The following is a 14,060-nucleotide window of genomic DNA, read 5'->3' as shown; positions in this document are numbered from 1 at the left end:
CTCAAAGTTACCTGCTCAAATTCTGTTTTTGAGTTTGCTACTATTAAAACTCAGGAGGAAATGGAGTTCCTACTAATATTAACAAATGCTAAAGCCACTGAATCCGAAGCTTCCATCAAAGAAATGACGACTTTCGCATTTAGTCAGATTCAAAAAGATAGTCCAAGTTTGAAACAAGAGAATTAAGATGGTATCAGGTCATGGCAGCACAAAGAAATCACGCTCGACATTCCTCTGCTGTCGTTACAGTATAGAATACCTATGATTTCATGTTATATAGTTGCACACATCCTCCTGACAAAATTATGGTACAAGATATCTGGTATTATTTTGGTAGACAGTGAGATTCTGATGCCGTGTTCACCCATCTAGCAGGTACAAAAGGGTGTGGCTGAAAAATAAAGTATGAGAGTAACTGGATAAGAAACCTTGCAAAAAAAAGGGTAATCGAAAGAATGGCTGCCTACCCTGGTGCAACAGCACTCATCTTGGGCAGGAGTCCATCTTTACAATAATACAGGAGGTTCACAACTCTGGGAGATGCCATTTACAATTCAAACTACTTCTAGGGGCACCTGATTGACCTGATGTGCAGGCCAGCCAATAAAAGCTAGCTCCTAAAAGCTGCACCTCATTTGAGCTGGAGTTTAAAAGAGCCAAGTCACGTTGCACATTATTCATCCATTAATGAGAACTATGACAGCTACAGCAAGAAAAATCTGCTCCCCAAAACATTGTCTGTTGTAGCCAAGCTCCTGATACCAAAATTTCAGCTGCAATGGCAGTTTGGTTTCATCTCTCGAAAATCAAAATCTTAGCGAAATGCAATTATTCCAAATCAAGTTATAAAACAAAATAGAAGTGTGATTGGGAGGAACAGGTGATAACATTCAGAAGCATACTGCAATCCTGGTCACGTTCAGAAATATCAGCAGTAACGTGATTACACAAGGAAGAGAGGGGGCACTGCCTTCTGCCTCCAGTTCTTAATTGGATGAAATTTCTGTTCAGTTGTTAATATTAGATAGCAATTCAAATTCCACCACCTCTGCTCAAACCTATACCCTCTAAGCCTAAAGACTTGGCAAGTCAGAAATTAGATGGTGCAGCTGCAAATCAAGATAGCATGTTATTACACTGTACAAAGGTGAAACTAGGGTTAGGAAGTGATCACAGATGGCCATAGGACTCAATGGTTTACAGTCAGCAAAATTAAGAGGAGGAAGCAGAATAATTATGTTGGGGGCTTACAGCAGATTTCACTTGCCACAATTGGCAATCGCCTCTGATGTGAGCTGACATTTACGTGCCACCTGATTAGTTAGCTTGTTTATTTCGGCTTTTTTCTTAAAGATGTGCTGGGTGCATTCCGGCTACTGCTGAACCCCTGCATGCTTCGTGGCCCGGAGGTTGGGGACCACTGGCTTACAGGGAGGGGGAAATGAGAGGGCAAAGAAAGCAAAATGCAAGGCTAAAATAAGAATGAAAAGACATTTGGTATTATGGCAAAAAAAAACAGAAAAATATTTCTAAACCCATGAATCAGGAGCAGAATTAAGCTTCTCACTCAGTTGAGCAAGTGCTGTCATTTAATAGGATCATGACTAATCCAGTCATAAAGCTTTAGCTCCATATTCCCACAGCAGCTTCTCACCACCCCCACCCCCACCCCCACTTATTAGGGATCCATTCAATTCTGCCTTAAACACTCATTATGGACTAGGAAGCATGACCAAGATTACTGAGAGGCAAGGATATGTGATAAGGAGTTGCTCATAGGAGGAACTGCAAGGGGCAGGGAGGATGGACTAATGTGCAGATTACTGATAGCACTCACAGTATATCACAGCTCTGGGGGAGAGGAAATAGATGTATGTACAAACATGGGCAGAGAGACTTGCATGGGAGGAAGCTGGAGGGTGGGCCCACAAGTTCCAAAGTTTCAAAGCTGTACGTGACTCTATTAAACGATCCATCTCAACCTCAATGTAGCCCCACCCAGTGAGCAGGCTGTGGGTGATGCACAGAAGACAAGAGGAGGCTGGTCCTTTGGCAAGGTCACAGTGTCACCACTAGCAGTGGTGATTTGCACAGGAAGGAAAGATCAGAACCATCAGACTCCAGCAACTGCAAACAGGAAGGTGATGTGGTTACTGCTCAAAGAACCTTTCAGATATTGTCAAATGGTAGAGGGAGGAAATTCTGGGCCTATTTTAGTTACTCACGATGCAGTGAAAGAAGGGCGGCAAAGTACTTAAAGGAAATGAAAAGACATGGGAACTGAAGAAGCAGGTATGATAACAAGGGCAGTGAAGATAGTGAGCATAGTTAAACTTAACTCTCAAAGAGAATCACAGGAGATGACAATCCCAGAGCTTTTTTAAAAAGTTTCCTCCAAGCTTGCCCACTTTTTGGGCTTCACACCTGAATGTCTTTGTGAAAATAAAGAGCTTATATGTCCCAGCATTAGCTATCTACACTGTAGGCAAGTCTTTGGAATCAAGCAAACACTTGTGTGAGACAAAGAGCATTTATTCTACTTCAAAAATAGGTATTTCTTTGCATTCACCACAAAATAGAAGGGCAGCAAAGCTGATGTCAGAGACAAGTAACTTTATTCCAATCAAGCACAGATTTAAATCAAACACAAAAATTGTATAGCAGTAATCACTACAGCTAGTGAAAAAAAAGTGACCACTTAAGAGTTGAAAGATAAAGATTCACACAATTCCTGATGTGGGCTATACAGATAACATTAAAACAGATTCATCAGGAACTTACCTTGCAATAATTTAGGAAGATATTTACCTACAAAATTTGAATAGGCAACTTCTTTGGCTCAATGTGGATAAAAATATAAATGAACAATATTTCCAAAACGTGAAGTTGTAAATAAAATTCTTATTGCTGCTAGTCCTCCTCCATTATTCAGCCCTACACTAAGTTCAGACTTGTGCTCTTCTGATCCACTCTCTTTACCTCCTGTTCCATGAAAGTTTTGAAAGTATTCCTCTTTACAAGTTCAAATTTATTTTGTGTTAAATAAATGGAGAATTTTTGGAATGTATTTCCTGAGGCATGGCTGCTCACATCGTTTCACTCTTGTGGCTGGTGCTCTATGTGCAAATAGTCAGAAGATGGGTGAATGTCAAGGTTCTGCCATTTGTTCTTCCATCTTCTGATGTGAGTTTCTACCCTGCAATCAAGCAATTACATTAGGCATTCTGAGGCAAGGGTGGAGATGTGGAGATACATCTTTACTAAAGGAGATGTAAGGTGCTCCTTCCCTCCACTAGTCAGCAGTTCACCCTTGGGCAAGGTGTAGCCCCCACTTAGCTCCCTTCCCCACCCCCAATCAGCATCAAGTGAAGCCATGGTGGTGGATGAATGCATAAGCAGCTAGTGCACATCACAAGTTCTGGTTATGCGACCACTGATCCCAGGCAGACAATCTCTGAAGAGTATTGATAATGGCTGGGGTCACCTGTCTTGTAAAAACACTACCCAGAAGCTGGCAATGGCAAGCCACTTCCATAGAATTTGCTAAGAACAATCATGGCCATAGATTTTCCATGTCAAGAAGACACAGCACATGATAATTCTGAATAGTACATGGAAGGAGAACAAAAGTATTTAGTTCTTTCTTTCAAAATATGACCATGTTTATAGTCAAACACAGTCAATTAAAATAACTCAATTATAGGCCCATGATTAAAAACATACAATAAATCAATAGGAATAGTTTAATTTTTACTTCAATACCACAAGGTATCAATGTTTTAAAAAAATAATTCTCTCTCTTCTCCATCTTCATCATCCCAAAACTTAAGGATAATATACCTAATTTTACCTGGTTTCATAGACTTAATACTGTTGACTACAAAACTAAAATCTGCCCAGGGCTCCAAAGCTCCAAAACTTTAAGTATACTCAGACCTTTACCACAACTCCAAATTTTTTAGAGAATTTAATGAAATGGAATCGTGCATTCCTGAAAAGCTTCAGACTCAATACCAGCAGGTTATATGGTGGAAAATTGATGCACAGCAAGTGCTTCCTGGATGCCTTCAGGTTCTTGTCTGGAGTTGAACTGTGCTGACTAGGAACATCTCATCATTACTTAATTTCAAATGTGCTGGTCTCAGATAAGATAGTATTAACTCTGATGTTTGTGGTCATTCTAGGATGTTATCCTTTAATGGGAAAAGCAAAACAAAGTCAATCTTTAATTGGAATATCACAAAGAATAGTGGCTCAATGTCTGCAACTTTCAAAATTAAGATCATTTACCACCACACTGGTAAGGAAACATTATACAACAAATTATCTCCACAATATCTTGCAAATCTGGTTTGGTTAAGAGCAGATACACAGGATGCTCAGGATGTTGGTGACACAGCTACAGAGCTGCTCACACCTCCAACAGCTTTGAGTTTATTCTGATCTCCTGTGGACTCCATGAAAATTCTCCTCATGACTTGAGGGATCTTCTCCCACATCCCAGATTTGGATGTTAATTGACCACCACAAAATTCATAGTATAGATGGGATGGGAATAGATTATAGGAAATTTAGTGGAGGCAACTGGCATTTTCCTCTAAACTAGTGTAGATTTACTGAGTTGAATGCCACTTTTCAAGAGGCAAAGAAATAAATAACACACACAAGCCAGTTGCCTTGCACTCTACAAAATAATAGCTTATACATCCGTAGACAAATTACCGTAGATTCCGGATTTTAAGCCGCTACTTTTTTCCCACATTTTGAACAGCTTTGAACTTTGCGGCCAATAATCCGATGCGGCTAATGCAAAGTTTTTTTCATGCCGCCTCGTAAACATTTTGCCTCGTAACAGTAGACCAATAAAATTGATGAGTAGTTCACAGAGGTCCAATGAAATTGTACGATAAATCAAGCGCACTTTCACAATTAAATTATTGTAAATCAGTCATTTGTACTCACCCTCATCAACATGGAAAACACTCGAAGCATTGTGCTACCTACCCTCTTAGTTTAAACTATATTTGTTTTCTGTACTACATCGCGGGATGCTATGACGACACACCCGGTTTCGCGGCGTCTTGTGGGAAAATGCCGTTTGCGATGAAACGGGACGGAGGGGGTCGAGCGGCGGAGCGGCTTTGGATCCGAGCGAAATCTGCTTTTAAATGCCGTTTGCGATGAAACGGAAAGGAGGGGGTCGAGCGGCGGAGCGGCTTTGGATCCGAGCGAACTCTGCTTTTAAATGCCGTTTGCGATGAAACGGAAAGGAGGGGGGGAGCGGCATTACGCGAGCGGCTTTGGATCCGAGCGAACTCTGCTTTTAAGTTAAAGGTATCAATAACTTTTCCTGGTAGGCTGCAGTATATATATTTTTTACCAGTCGTTAGGAGATATTGGAATGTTGTTCAGTAAAGAAGTATACGCAACGTATATTTAAAAGTAGCCGCGTACGGGCACGGTTCGAAAAAAAGCATTTGCAATATGTATTTGTTTTTGTTACCATATGGATTTAATTAAAAGTTAAAAAAATCCTCACGTGTAATATCTTTCTGTGTAAATATCTCATATTACAACGTGGGACACCTGCGGCCTAAAATCCGGTGCGGCCTTTACATTTAAAAAAATGATTTTATTTCTAAAATTAGTGCCAGCGGCTAAAAATCAGGTGCGCTCTGTAGTCCGGAATCTACGGTAGTACAAGACATGAAATTGAATTGTTAATGAGCACGTTTATGACTTGTTTAGGAAGTTTCATATTGTTACTTAATTAGTTAACTATTTAAGCATATACAACTGAACATGGAAATATCTACAGGAAGGAGACAGCAATAAAAAGCTACAACTTAATTAACCGTAGAATAAAGAATAATTTTAGCTGAATATATAAAACTTTTAACCCTATCATATCCCAATGTTAACTTCATATTGTTGTAATCACAACTTTTGATATGTTTGTACTATCAATTATAAAAGTATTGGTTTTTGTTGAACCACTATTTTACATCTAAATTTTAATTGAAGGTCTTTAGTATATTGCACAAAAGATGGGATAGATGCCCCCTTTTTGAGGCATAGCCTTCTGAAGGTGTCCTCTGTACTGGGGAGGACAGTACCCATGATGGAGCTGGCCGAGTTCACAACTTTCTGTAGCTTTTTTCCAATCCTGTGCAATGGCCCCTCCGTGCCAGAGCTGATGCAACTATTTAGAATACTCTCCATATTAGAAGTTTGCCAGAGACTTGTGACATACCAAATCTCCTTAAATTCCGACTGAAATATAGCCTCTGTCATGTCTTCTTTGTAAATGCAATATATTGGGCCCAGGATAGATCTTCAGAGAGGTTGATACCCAAGAACTTGAAACTGCTCACCCTTTCCACTGCTGCCCATTCAATGAAAACTGGTGTCAGTTCCCTTGACTTCTTCCTGAAGTCTACAATTTCTTGTTCTTATTGACAAGGTGGTTGTTGGGATACAACTCAAACAGCTGCTGATCTATCTTGCTCACTACGTCTCCTTGTTATCATCTGAAATTCCGCCAACAATAGTTGTGTCGTCAACAGATACGTGTGTCGATGTCATTTGAGCTGTGCCTAACCATGCAGTCATGGGTGCAGAGTAGAGCAGTGGGCTAAGCATGCATCTTTGTGGTGAGCCAGTGCTGACTGTCAGTGAGGAGATGTTCTTTCCGATCCGCACAGACCATGGCCTTCCAGTGAGGGAACCAAGGATCTACTTGCAGGAAGTACACAGGCCCAGTTTTTTGAGCTTGTTGATTAGAAACAAGGGTATGATGGTACAAAACTAAGGACACCAAATCGCAAAATTACTGTAAAGGATTATAAACTTCATTATAAGACCACAAACACTTCAGCTTGTGGATGCCGTGTAATGCTGGTAGCAAATTATTACCTATTTTGTATCAAATGAGGGATACCAGGTACCTCAGAGTGCTACTTCAACAACTCTAAACCCTGCTTCCAAACAGCCCCACTATATCAAGCAAGGTCACAGAAATTAGACTGACCTTTTGTCTGTTTATGTGATAAATTATACAGGGTATTCACATTCCATCAGATCCCCAGGACCACTGAACTGGACAGCTTCAGGATTCTGGTTATGTACTTCACTGATGACAGCCAAAAGAGCAGCTAAGGCCAAAATTGAAAACAGTTCTGAACTATGTCAGGAATGTACAGTGTTGCTGCTCTAAATTAGCATCTGATAACTTCTGGTCTGGCATGGATAACACCTTTAGTTAACGATTAGGGAGCTACAGCAAATTGATACTTCTTTTTGACTAGCAGGATGCTGGAGCAAGGAATAGGGGAACAAAAGCAAGTAGCATCCTATATTTGCTGTGTATCCTATAAATATTAAACAAGGCTTGATGGCAAAATATACCACATGGCCATTACTACTTGCATATTGACAAGTTAAAATACATTAAGACAAATTTACTAATCAACACTTTTAGAAAGATGGTAAATTCTGGTACTCTGCCTGACCTGACAAGTATTTCTAGCTTTTCCAATAGCTTCTAAAAGACAATACTTTAAAAACACTACTCCAAGACACTGACCAATTTTAAGGCCACTTGGGAATAGGGAAAATTACCACTTGATTGCATCTACCACAACTGAATCTTGTGCCAAAATTCCAATGGAATGATTTCATACTACATTTCAGGTGCAAAGTTAAAAGCTCTTGTTGAACTTGAATGTTAGAATCCCATGGATTCTCAGCAAAAGTGTTGACAACTTAATAGTTTGGCTTGTCTGTTTGGAATACTGATTGAACATTACCGGTCTATGTAGAAAGCACACTAACTAGCTTGTGCTAAGGGTGAGCAATGAGATTGGAGACTCTAGTATAAAAGAAGAATTTGCTGCAGGTTTGAAAAGTGTTAGATAAGGCCTCATAACAAACTAACACCTTCTCCCAAATAAGCTAACATGCATATCTGAAGTATTTTGTAAATGATTCATGGAGTAACTCAGACGTGACCCTTTTGGATTGAGATCAGCAAAAGCAAGGAGCACCGAAGTGACTTAAGCAGCCAGGAATTAGGAGAAAAGATAACAGTATCATCCCTCAAAAGTAACCTTTGCTGGTACATCCATGGATCAAACCACTCCTGTATTTAATTTTTAATTACACATCTCATGGTTAAAAAGCCTGGAAGAAAATGGTGGAATCTTGCTCCAGTGCCACAAATGAGCAGCATTACACGGTTTTCTGCAGTGTCTGATATTCCATTCCATTGACTGCAATTCGGCAGTGTGTAAAATGGGTGGCAGATTTAACATTGACTCATTTTTGTGTTACCGCCAGAAACATTTGTTACTTGCAAGAGTTTCAACTGAAAATTTGGAACAAAGTAACTGGGTCCTCTGGAAAAGCAACTTAAAAGACACCAGCAGTTTTTGGAGTTGTGGAAGAACTGAAAAACTAAAAAGGCCACTGATGTTAACATTTCTAAACTATCAGAAGTCAGCAGCTTTCAATTTGTACATTTGGGTATGTCACCAAAGACTTCACCATTCAGTGTTAAATATGGAATCCATTCAAAAGGTTATTGTTGAGGATACTGCAAGCTGGAGGGGGAAATATGTTAAGTAATGACCAACTCCTGAATCAACAACTCACCATTTGCACCACAAGTTCAAAAATACCCGATGTGCCATAAAAAGGATTAAAAACTTCAGGGCTGGATAGATCAACCTGCGACCTAACAACCACACTTAAACCAACAGCAATTTTGAAGATCAACTAGATTAAAATAGAACACTTAAGATAAAAATATGAAAACGCACAAAAAAAGTGATCAACTGGCCTACTAGCAAATCACTTTTGATCCTGTTTTTGCTATCAACTACCTTCAGCTATTAACCAAAAAAAAGGAAATTACACAGGAGGGGCTCTTTGGGCGGAGGCAGTCATCATCTTCTATGGTACAACTTCCACCATGAATCAGCACCTTTGGAAAACGTATTGAAGAAGCCCATCAATAGGCCCATCAGGCGGTGATGGAAATACTAGAAAAAAAATCTCTGGTGCATAGGACAGCACGATAGTCAATGGTCACCACAACCACAAACTCACGACAGCAAATATGACCCATCACCCCGCTATCCGAATAAAAATCGTGGGTGTAAAAGACTGGCAAGTCAACTAAAAAAAAATACAGGAAGCCTCTGTTAAAATGTCTGCTTTTGAATTTCCTTTTGATAAGTCCCTGATTTTCATTGGTACTTCAATGAAAGCATGATTAAAAAGGACCCGCGATCAGTAGGTTGTATTACTTAAAATTAACTTTCCGAAGTTAACCTTATTTAGTCGGAAATACTTCATAAAGCCGTGCACGTTGCCAATATTAACCGAGACCAAAAAAACTGAAGTGAGAGTGGGTGGTTCATGAGAAACTGCCCTGTTGCAATGAAGCCTGGTTTGAGTAAACTGACTCGCCGAGGGTGGGGAAGCAAGACGGAGAGAATGATTAAATCAAGCTCGACTCAGATAAAACAGAACCATTGTCCCAAGACTGTGACCCTACAGCGCAAGAACAGACAGAATGCCAAATAAGGCTTCCATCACCCACCAGACTACTGTTAGGAAAGAATCCCATACATGACGCAGTTCAGGAAGCCTTGAGTCATTTGAGTTCCGTTACAAGTTGGACAACAGCCAATGATAGAATTAAGAGCTTTGTTGAAATATTAATACACTTCCCAAAAGCGGGAAATTTTCAAGCAAAGGGAAATGCATGTAGTAAAACTCTGCACTAATTACTAAAGATTTAAAATTAGATTGACCCCAAGACAGGGTCGTTAGGAATTAACCGGTGCACTTTTGTGAAACTGTCAAGCCGCAGAGGGAGCGCTGAACCACGTTACAGAAGTAACAGTGTACTCTACTGTTGCCCCTCCACTAGCAGCCGGAACTGGCATTCAGTGGGAGCTGCACCGATCCACTGCGAGCGCAGGGCGGCCCGGACCTACGCTGGCAGGCAGGCAGGCGGGCAGGCGGGCGGGCGGGCGGCATCACTCCAAGCTGAATAGCAACGGCGGAAACTGAACTTTCAAAAAGGTCTATGCAAGTGAGGGGGGGGGGGGGGAGAGAAAAGAAACTTACAATAAAAACAACGAATAAAGCTCAGAAATGCATAAGAAAACGTATTCCGGCAATACTGACTGGAGTAAAACTAACATTCAAACACACACGGCACAGTAAGCACCGATGTCACATTTGTACAGATTGCTTACCGTTTTCGGCATTTTGCTTTGTTGTACTCTCAGGCCACTTCCAACAGAGACTCAGTTTTCTTTTGTACAAATTGCCGCTTTTTGCTTAAAGGCAGATATTCGCTCCGCCCATCGGCTGCTCGCCGCTCCGCTGCGATTCAGAAATGGCAACGCCAGCACAAACCGGTCAGTTATGCGCCCTCGGAAGCAAGCAGTTAGGAAAGGAGATCTTGAGCTACGTTAACTGCACTCTGAGAGCGGTCACTGCTTTAACTTTGTATGAAGCACAACTCCAACTTCCTACTAACGGAACTTGACACCACACCCAGGAAAATGTTCACATTTCAAGCAATGAAGAAACAGACCACGCCTCACAGTGTTGCAACGGGCACAGCTACTGGCGATATCAAGTAGTCCAGATCATTTTTTTTTTGCGCACGTGAACAATCTAAGAATATCTAAGGTATATATAAGCACGAAAAATTATATGAGTAAGCAGGCTTTAAGGAGAATAAGAAAGTATAACTGATCCAGGCCCATCAACACGTTTAAATAAAACTGAAGTCCTTTTAAAAATAATACAACATCTTAGAAGTACTAATAATAGTTTTGGGGAGGTAAGAGAAGAAATTTAATGTTTCCCAATGTCCAGTCAGATCAGGCCCAATCGGAACAAGGAACTCCTAGTTTAGCCATGATGGTTTAGCCTCCTTGGATCCAGCCATGAATTAATATTGTTCTAAAAACAACGGAAAGAAATCCCTCATTCAGGAAGGAATATATAAACTGCTAGAAATTACATAAACTTAACAAAAGCGCGTCTCCACGTTTTTGACGCTCAACCAACCATTAATATTAAAAAGGAAACTACTAAACCGTCTGTCTAAACTCAGAGCCAAAATATTTAGTAATATTAAACGGATAGATCTACACAAACCAGCAGAAATATAGGATTTAATAAGGAATGTAAGATGATCATTTACATCTACACTCAGAAAGAACAGGCAGTAAGATAACACTTTCTCTCCTATGGTATCATAGAGAAATAGAACTCTACAGCACAGAAACAAGCCCTTTGACCCATTAGTTTAAACCAAACTATTAATTTGCATAATCCCATTGGCCTACACCTGGACCACAGCCCTCCATATCTCTCTCATACTTATACCTATCCAAATTTCTCATAAATGTTAAAATCAACCCCACATCCACCACCTGCACTGGCAGCTCATTCCACACTCTTACCTCCACCTTTAGAGTGAAGAAGTTCCCCCCTCAAGTTCTCGGTACACATTTCACCTTTCACTCTTAACCCATGACCTCTAGTTGTACTCTCATTCACCTTCAGTGGAAAAAGCCTACCTGCATTGACCCTATTTATAACCCTCGTAATTTTGTATACCTCATCAATCTCCCCTCAATCTCTCTTTACATTCTAGGGAATAAAGCTCCAACCTATTCAATATTTCCCTATAACTCAGGTCTCAAGTCCCAGCAACATCCTTGTACATTTTCTCCACACTCTTTAATCTTATTTACATTTTTCCTGTAGGTAGGTGACCAGCACTGCACAAAATACTCCAAATTAAGCACTACCAATGTCTTATACAATTTCAATCTAACATCCCAACTCCTGTACTCAGTACATTGATTTATGAAGGCCAATGTGCCAAAAGCTTTCTTTACAACCCTATCTACCTGTGACACCATTTTCAAGGAATTATGGATCTGTATTCCCAGATCTCATTGTTTTATTGCGCTCCTCATTACCCTATCACTTACCATGTAAGACCAACCCTGATTTTTCCTCCACCTCACACATGTCTGCATTAAACTCCATCTGCCATTTTTCCAACTTGTGCAGATTCCACTGCAAACTACAATAGTCTTCCTTGCTGTTCACTACACCCCCAATCTTGGTGCTGTCCACAAATTTGCTGAACCAGTTTATAGATTATCATCCAGATCATTGATGTAGATGGCAAACAACAATGGACCCAGCACTGATCCCTGAGGCACTCTACAAGTCACTGGCTTCCAGTCAGAGAGACAACCATCTACAGCCACTCTCTGGCTTCCGTGAAGCCAATGTTTAATCCAATTTCAAGCAAAACAAAATCTACAGATGCTGGAAATCAAAACAATTTTTACATGTTGCTTGATTAATCCAATTTACTACCTCATCTTGCATGCCAAGCAAATGAACTCTTGACCAAGCTCCCATGCAAGACTTTGTCAAAGGCCTTGCTAAAGTCCACGTAGACAACATCAACTTTCCTAGTAACTTACTTGAAAAACTCCGTAAGATTGGCTAGATATGAATTACCACATACAAAGTCATGTTGACTATTGCTCATCAGTCCCTGTCTATCCCAATATTTATATATCTGGTCCTTTAGAATACCTTTGAATAACTTTCCCACTACTGTTGACAGACTCATTGGCCTATATTTTCCAGGGTTATTCTTAGACCCTTTCTTAAACAATGTAGCAGCATTAGCTATTCTTCAATCCCCCGGCATCTCACCCATGGCTAAGGATGTTTTGAATATCTCTGCTAGGGCCCCTGCAATCTCTGTACTAACCTCCCACAGAGTCTGAACGAACTCATTGTCAGGCCATGGTGATTTATCCACCCTAATTTGCCTCAAGACAGCAAACAGCTACGCCTCAGTAATCTGTACAGAGCCCATGAACTTGCTACTGCATTGCCTCACATTTATAGATTCTGTGTCCATCTCCCAAGTAATACAGTTGCCAAGAATGTATTTAAGATCGCTCCCATCTCATTTTTAAAACTTTTTATTAATTATTATTGACAATTAACAAAAAAACATTAAGTCAATATGTCATTATGTACAATAGGGAATTAAATGAGCAAGTAACTGATTAACAAAGCTAAGCGATATATCAATAATAAGAAAAAAATAAAGTGTTAAGAATTTTTTTAAGAAAAAGAAGGGAAAAAAAACCCCTACTAACTGAAAAAATCCATTGGGAGTACAACCCCGGAGCTATACTTCATATAAGCTTCCATTTAAAAAAACATCAATCCGCCAACTCAAATCCACTTAAAGAAAAATTGGAAGGAAACCATATTAATTAACTCAAATCAGATGATAGTAGTGGGCGAATGAACCCCACCTTTTCTCAAAATCAAATCGAGGATCAAAAGTTCGACTTCTGATTTTCTCTAAACTAAGACATAATATCACCTGAGAAAACCATTGTATCAAATTAGGAGCAGAAGCATCTTTCCAGTTCAACAAAATAGCCCTTCTGGCCAATTTTGTAACAAATGCAATTACATGTTGGTCTGATGGAGAAATACCATGAATATATTGAGGGATTATATCAAATAAAACTGTTAATTTATTAGATTGTAAATTAATTTTTAAAACTTTAGAAATTGTAGAGAAAACAGACTTCCAAAAATGTTTCAGTACAGAAACGGCACGACCAAAACATATGTGTCAATGTGGCTGTCTCGGTTTTACATCTGTCGCAGTGATTATCAACATTAAGAAATATTTTAGACAGTCTCTCCTTTGTCAAATAATAATGATGTACAATTTTACATTGAATTAAAGAGTGATTGGCACAAATCGAAGAAGAGTTAACCAACTTCAAAATCCGCAACCAATCTTCTGTTACCAGGGTCATGTTAAGCTCTCTCTCCCAATTTTGCTTAATCTAAGTGAAGGGTAATTGTGCTGTTGTAACAATAAATTATGTTTTCCCGATAAAACCCTTTACTAAAGGATTCATTTTTAAAATAATATCTAACAGGTCAGAATCTTGTATATATGGAAA

The 14,060-nt window shown here is 39.7% G+C and overlaps 1 protein-coding gene across 1 annotated transcript in view; it reads right to left on the bottom strand.

Annotated features, from left to right (window-relative positions):
- The window catches only part of msna (moesin a), an 86,178-nt gene extending 75,589 nt beyond the window's left edge, over nucleotides 1-10,589 (bottom strand). Inside the window, exon 1 of the mRNA XM_073058058.1 lies at nucleotides 10,269-10,589. Coding sequence (XP_072914159.1) covers nucleotides 10,269-10,280 — 12 coding nt within the window. The 5' untranslated portion in view covers nucleotides 10,281-10,589. The remainder of the gene's footprint in view (nucleotides 1-10,268) is intronic.
- Between the last annotated feature and the right edge of the window lie 3,471 nt (nucleotides 10,590-14,060).

This window comes from Hemitrygon akajei, chromosome 10 (assembly GCF_048418815.1).
Source record: "Hemitrygon akajei chromosome 10, sHemAka1.3, whole genome shotgun sequence".
NCBI lineage: Eukaryota > Metazoa > Chordata > Chondrichthyes > Myliobatiformes > Dasyatidae > Hemitrygon > Hemitrygon akajei.
This window is presented reverse-complemented; position numbering and strand designations above follow the sequence as displayed.